General features: G+C 38.1%; 1 protein-coding gene across 1 annotated transcript; it reads left to right on the top strand.

Annotated features, from left to right (window-relative positions):
* The first annotated feature begins 255 nt into the window (after positions 1-255).
* On the top strand, positions 256-5,884 carry LOC119498351 (tropomyosin alpha-4 chain-like). Its single transcript, XM_037787159.1, has 8 exons — positions 256-1,845; positions 3,162-3,295; positions 3,937-4,054; positions 4,152-4,222; positions 4,337-4,412; positions 5,186-5,248; positions 5,331-5,400; positions 5,553-5,884. Exons 1-8 carry the CDS (start codon positions 1,732-1,734, stop codon positions 5,633-5,635), a joined length of 729 nt encoding a protein of 242 aa, XP_037643087.1. The 5' UTR covers positions 256-1,731; the 3' UTR covers positions 5,636-5,884.
* Positions 5,885-7,633: the final 1,749 nt, after the last annotated feature.

Below are 7,633 nucleotides of genomic sequence, written 5' to 3'. Positions count from 1 at the left end.
GAGATGTGCTCATAAGTTTCTTGGAAATAAATCATCCAGCATGGAAAAAGCATTAAAAAAATCAATAATCAATTCTGTATATTAAAGCCTCAAAATTAGGGCTGTCCTCGGCCAAAGACATCTTTGGTCAATTACCATACAATTTTGCGACTAACCGATTAATTGATTTAATGACAGATCTGTGAAACTATATAATAAATAAATAATAACACAAAAGCACCACTTTAAATCTTGTGTTTATCAGAGATGTGCCATAAATTTCTTGGAAATTCAGCATGAAAGAAGCATAAAAAAACAATTAATCGATGAAGAGGGGGCAGCCCTACCACAGATCTGTCCACCACTACTTCTTCTATAATGTGTTCCACACAGCCTATGTGGGATGCTGTAAATGTGTACACAAGGACAGAAAGAGAAAATAAACACAGGTTTTGCTCTGGAAAGTGAGGAGGAGGAGGAGGAGGAGGCAGAAGAAGGAATGTGTCGCCACCCTATGGTTGCGGGTCATCATGTCTGCAACCAAATCAATTTACATTCCAGGCTGCTGCAGGTCAACAACCCCTGTTGAAGAGGATTATCACTTATTGACCCTCCCTCTTCCTCTTCCACAAGTTAATCTTTGGACCTTCTGATTTCTACACATTTTACAACTTGCCTCTTGCTCCTTCACACATTCACACTTTTACTTTTTGTTTTCAAGAATCATTGCATTAAGTGCCTTCTACATTCAGTCTGTGTTGCTTCTACTGCTTACACTCGCTTTAATATTTTAGTTTTTTTCTAGAGTGATGAAACAAAGCAGCAGAGTGACATTCAGAAAATATAATTATCAAAACCTGCTATGAGGGTTATTTGTCTAGTTATAATCATGGAAACTATAAGGGCACAATCTTTAAGTCCCTTGGCTCCTATGATTTCAACAAAACAAAGGAATAAAAGAAGACAGTCGAGAGGTTTGCCATGAGATTGAATTTGAAAATCCCTTTTTGTGTATTAAACACAGGCAGGTACTGTACACTATGGAAACAATTTACACAAAACTCCTAATTTGAGTCTGCTACCACAATGTAGAAGGAAACTAACAACCCGGAAATGAATCCTGACATGTCTCAACAAAACAAAGGAATAAAAGAAGACAGTCGAGAGGTTTGCCATGATCCATAATCTTTGGACCTTCTGATTTCTACACATTTTACAACTTGCCTCTTATTGCTCCTTCACACATTCATACTTGTCTTCTCTTTCCCCTTCCTCACACAACCATATAATCATAAGTTATGATTCACATTAGTCACATATATGTGAATCAGACAGATGAATCAGGTGATCTCTGTGCCCTCCTCCTTTTCGATCAGAGCAGAAGAATGCAGCCTAAGCAACACCTTACATTTGCCATATAAGTCCACAATAGACAGCCTCTGCACACTGACTTCACACACCTCTTTGTGGAGGAAAAGAGCAGAGCCTTCCCCTCCTAAAACCCTGTGATGTCATCTGGGACCGGCTTCTCAACAGGATTGGAGGATCTCGCCATAAATTTCCTGAAAACTCCCAGCCCTTTTTTTTCTCCCCATCCCAGCCCTGACTGACTTCCTGCTCGAGAGAAAAGGAGTTTTCCTCGGAGTTAGCAACTTTGTAACATTTTAAAGGAAACATCTAGTTCGATCTAGACGGCTACATTTGTCGGGCTCCTTCTTTGTTTTTGTGAGGAGAACAAAAGTAGCAGACATAATGGAGATGGTGAAGAAGAAAATCCAGACTCTCCAGCAACAGGCTGATGACGCAGAAGACCGTGCTCTGGAAGTACAAAGGGTGTTGGACTGTGAACGGGAATGCCGCGAAAAAGTGAGATAATGGTTCATTTATCCAACTTCAGTACTTTATCTTTACTATCACACACCTATTGAGCACATTTAGTGCAGGATTGTAAAGAATTTAGAACGCAAAGTGTCAATGTGTAGCGTTATAATGATGATAACGCTCTAATAAGAATTCCAAACTTTTCCTGCCAAACCCAATAGTAGATTTGTTGTTTTTATCTTGTAATGCGTAAATGTGGTCGTTTTAGACATGTATGGGAAGTTGGGATCATCACTGTAGCGACATTCCCTCTCAGACTTTTGTTCGGCTGTGTTATCTAACTTGAACCCGCCCTAGATCTTCTCAAACACCTACGAATACAACGAGAGAAACTCTCAGTAGCCTATTACACCCATAGTCAGTGTTGGTTTAAATATTAAGGTGTGGCGGGCTTATTACGTTTTATTAAAGCTTGGATTTCCCCCCCGAATTATGTCAATGGTTTGTTCCTGTTTGGCAAAGCATCCAGTAGTCTTTGTTCTGTTTTTTGTCTGAATAACATTTGACACATATATCTGGAATTAGGAGCGCCTTCCTCCTCCTCCTCTTCTTCAGCCTCCACACAGGAAGAAAAGAGCAGACGTGTTTATCTGTGATATCAGGAAACAGGAAGCAGGCCTCAGAAGAAGCAATCTGTTGTCTCCCAAACATACATGGGTTTGCAGTGCAACAGCTGTATCACTTCAGATATGTCAGGGTTATTAAGTCTGCTGCCAGTCTTGTTATTCTGCGTCAGCAGTTTTCAAAGTATCTGGTCAAGCTGCAAAGTCCAGAAGTCATCATGGTTGTTGTTGAGAGTGAAATTGATTAAATGGAAGAAATCTGACTCATTGGATAGGAGGAAAAAAGAAAACAGGGATATATGCATGCCCAGAGAATAAATAATAATAATAACAAACTTTATTTGTATAGCACCTTTCCAAACATAGTTACAAAGTGCTTTACATAAGTTAAAATAGTGCAAACATCAAGATAAAAACAATACAGAATAAAAACGTAAAAACATAGGCCAAAATAATATGTTGAACACAAGACTGATAGGCATAATTAAATAACCATCGATACCCAGCTCTTAATGTTGAGACCATTTGACTTCAAGAAGTATACATAAACTGATAAACCTTACTGCAGTATTAATGAGACGTTACACTCAAAACCAATATAACCTTTATAGATGGCTTTCAATGTGCAGCTTTGGCCATCCTCAACAGTATCCTTCCTCTTGTGGCAGCAGCTTGTTTCCTGGCTGACCTCTCACCTGTGACCTCTCTTTCTATCTGTGTGTGTGTGTGTTGGTGTAGGCGGAGGGCGATGTGGCATCTTTGAACCGCAGGATCCAGTTGGTGGAGGAGGAGTTGGACCGCGCTCAGGAGAGACTGGCCACAGCCCTGCAGAAACTGGAGGAGGCTGAGAAGGCTGCAGATGAGAGTGAAAGGTGAGAATGAACGGTCATAATGCATTCATTAATACAATTGTAGACATACCATCAGATACAAGACTGGAAAATGATTATCTAATGGCTTTTTTTGAAGGTCCCAAATCTGCCCACGTTTTGATTGGTTGGGAGCAGTGAAGTATAGCTTCATAGGATGAGTGGGATGGACACGTTTGAATTGTATGAAGTGGACAAGGTGGCAGAGCTGTTAGTTCTGGAAATATAAAATAAAACAACGCCAAGAGGGAAATTAGGTGTTTATTAGGTGTTTGCTGCACAAGAAACAGACCAGATACATATACAAAAAGACAGAATTAGAGCAAAGGAAATAAAGAAGCTAAACTATTAATTAAAATTAAATTAAAGCTATATACAGATACAAAATAAGTAGAGAACAAGATCATACTTGGTTTTTTTTTCCTGTCGAGACTTTATTTTTGTCAGTTTGGTATGTCCAGTGACAACAATAACTATGAGCTCATTGTAGTAAAAGGTGCAAAACAGAGTCTTAGCATTTGCATAATGTTGGGACTTGAAACCACAAAACCACAAACATATAGTCAGAAGCAGCCTGCAGCTATTTGTGCTGTGCTATTTGTGGTGTTGTTGAACTAAAACCTGTCTGTCTTTCTGATCACCAGAGGCATAAAAGTGGTCGAGAACAGAGCCATGAAAGATGAGGAGAAGATGGAGATCCAGGAATGCCAGCTCAAAGAAGCCAAACTCATCGCTGAGGACGCGGAACGCAAAATGGACGAGGTGCGGACGCGGAGGTCACGTTTCAGCTGACTTTCGGTTTTCACGATGTAATTTCTTGTTTTTGCTCAACTGTGATTTTACATCTTTTTAACGTCAGGTTGATCGTAAACTGGTGATCCTTGAGGGTGAGCTGGAGAAAGCAGAAGAGAGGGCCGATACTGCAGAACTGTAAGCACAAATCGATGAAGTTATATGAATGCTTGCGGGCATCGTTCAGTTGTTACCAAGGTAAAAGGTCAAACATATTCAGAAAATTTAAATGTATTTCCTCTATTCATGCAGTAAGTGTGCCGACCTGGAAGAAGAGCTGAAGAATGTCACCAACAACCTCAAGTCGCTAGAGGCTCAGTCTGATAAGGTAAGTGTTGGTAATCTCTCCTGGATGATACGATACGACACGACACGACACGACACGACACGACACGACACGACACGACACAATATGACGCAATGCGTTACAATGCGATACGACACAATACGACACGATACGTCGCGATATGACACAAGACAATACAACACAAGACAATACGACACAATGCAATACGAAACAACGCAATCCGGCATGATATGACACAATATGACGCAACACGCCACCATATGATATAATACGATACGACACAATACAATACAGTACGACGCAGTCTGACACGATATGACACAATATGACGCAATGCGCTGCGGCGCTCTACGATGCCCTACGATACGATATGATACGATAAATTTTATTGTCCCCATGGGGAAATTTGTCTTGGACTCAGATTTTGAACACATGATATGACACATGACATGTTGTCTTATCATATAGCTGCCTCCATAGAAGTAATAATAAAGAAACAAACAACATATAAACAACAAGGACCAGTTTATGCGTGCATGTTCGTCTCTATGAGCCTGCTGTTTGACCTTAAAACAACCTCAGTATGACTACTCAGCTGTTCCCCCGGAGCAGCAGAGCTTCTTGATGTTTTATTACATTCAATTCACCTGTAACATGTTTATCAATAGAGTGTACAACATAGATATTGAGTGTGAATAACTAATGGAATGATGGAGCTATACATTTTGACAAATAAAAACATTGTGATATTTATTGTTTTGGCATTGAAATGGTTATCTTTTCTGTCTCTGTAGTACTCTGAGAAAGAAGACAAAGATGAGGAGGAGATTAAAGTCCTGAATGACAGACTTAAGGAGGTAAGTTCATGTCTGCTCGAGCTCTATTCTCTGAGGGAAACTGTGTCGGGATGATTATAATATGTTTATTGTCTTTTCAAAGGCGGAAACCCGTGCAGAATTCGCAGAGAGGACAGTGACCAAGCTGGAAAAGACCATAGATGACTTAGAAGGTACACTTCATTAGCTGTAACATTCAATAGTTTCTATATTTATTGGCCATTCTAAAAATTGTATTAGCTTACCTATTGCACTTATGTGATCAATAATCTGTTCACTGACATAGCGATTGCATTTTATATCTGCTGTTACTTTTTTATTGCAGAGCGTCTATCGAAAGAAAAAGAGGAAAACTTAGGAATGCAACGAGTCCTGGACCAAACAATGCAGGAGCTCAATTGCTTGTAAACTGCCAAGAAGAACATCAAACAATTAAAAAAACAAAAAGATATTTTCTACATTCCATCCATCTCTGTAATTTCACTCTTATTCCTGGTTGTTAAAACACATTTACCCCTTTTTATATATTTATGGTGCCTTTCTTTCTTTTCCTTTTTTTAAAATGGTTTTGGGTCCATATGATAATCAGTTTCGGTGCTGGAAATTGTGTTGTAGACCAAACTCTGAGCACAAATAAAACTGATGATGATGAAGTGAGTTTTATGTTTTATGGTGTTGACTGATTGTGTTTGTATGCACAGTTTTGCATGTGCTTTTGTGTGTGTGGCCTTGAGGCAATTTCAACAGAGTCAAAAACAAGTTCACAATTTACGTGTGCTAACATGCACAGTATTTTCTGTGTGCTCCGTCTGCTATGACGGTGGATTCATCAAACACAAAACTGCATATATGGCTTAGCTGCTGACCCTTTATTCCCAAAACAGTAACGTCACTGAGTACTCTTTTTTTTCAAGTTAAGATTTGTAAGTATTTTTTTTTATCAACCACAGCAATCAAAATGACATAGCACCACATAAGGTCAATGTTAAAGATTATGTTGTCCTGAAAAAGTAATAAGTTGTTTGTAAGTTCAGACATTTTGTGTAGTGTAAGTTAGCTAAATGAGAACTTTTCTTGTTTCACACAGAAGCACCACACATGAAAGGGAATTGAGGAGTAATACGTACTAAACCAATATAACTAAACTATTTCCATGACCAACTCTATCTTCTCACGAAGACCATGTGATGTGTTTGAAAGCTCCAAAAACAACAACTAAAATGGGCCTTGTAATGAGATTTTATTTGTCAAAAAGGAGAAAACTTTATAAAATGCAATACCACAATGTAATGTAAAGCCCAACATTCGAAACTTATATAGATAGCCACCTTTCTTTTTTTTTTTTATAAATAACACTGAATATGTTTTTAAAATAGCTATGCAGATGTTACACCTATTCAGGAAGCTTAATGACTTCGGGGTGAACCAGAATATTCTTGAAATGGTGTACAAGAATCTGGTGGAAAGCATCATGTCCTTTAACATGGTTGCTTGGTACAGACACTTGAATGTCAAATGTAAAGGGAACCTGTCAAAAGTGTTTAACACAGCCAGTAAAACTAAAGGAAACCACAGATGCAACTAAGCAGCAGGCATGTACTGAATACCAAAAAGAGAGCTCTTAACATAACAAGTGACCCGTACCATCCATTGCACCCACAATTTTAATTGCCTCAGAACAGCGCTTTAGACACAAGCCACCAAAAATGTCTATTAGAAATCATTTTTCCGCAGTTAAATTATGAAATAATTAAATACATAGTTAATCCCCCTCACTCCTCCCCTGCACTGAATTTCATGTTTGCAGAATTTTCACATTACATTTGTAATAGGCCTACGGAATTGTATTTAATTGAACTCCAAGCTTCTCCAATATTTGTATTGTTTCTTGCTATTATCTTATTTGTAACTCATGTTGATTGTGATGAAGCCAAAGACTATTTTCCACATTGTGGACAATAAAGTTTCTAACTAACTGACTATCTAACTAAAATTTAACTTCAGTAAAAGTAAAGAAGCATTATCAGGAAAAAATAAACACAATATCAAAAGCAGAAGTACTCATTATCTACAATGGACCCTTTCAGTGTTGCATTATCGGATTAGTAACATGCATTATCATGTAAGCTGCATTTTAATGTAGTAAAGCATCATATTTTAGAAATTGAATATGTGTTTTGCAAGTAAAATCTTAATCTGGATAGTAACTACTAACTTTAGTATTAATAAGAGTAATAAGTGTAGTGGAGTAAAAAGAACAATATTCACCTCTGAAAAGTACAAGTGTAAAGTAGCATAAATGAAAATATTCAAGCACAAGAACCTCAAAATAATAGCGATACACTTTTTTTTTCTTTTTTCTTCTCTTTATACATCCATGGTGCTACAGGAATGAGTCCTAAAACC

The sequence above is a fragment of the Sebastes umbrosus genome, chromosome 12, assembly GCF_015220745.1.
Source record: "Sebastes umbrosus isolate fSebUmb1 chromosome 12, fSebUmb1.pri, whole genome shotgun sequence".
In the NCBI taxonomy this organism is placed as follows: domain Eukaryota; kingdom Metazoa; phylum Chordata; class Actinopteri; order Perciformes; family Sebastidae; genus Sebastes; species Sebastes umbrosus.
The sequence above is the reverse complement of the archived record's forward strand: the minus strand, read 5'-3'. Positions and strand labels throughout refer to the sequence as shown.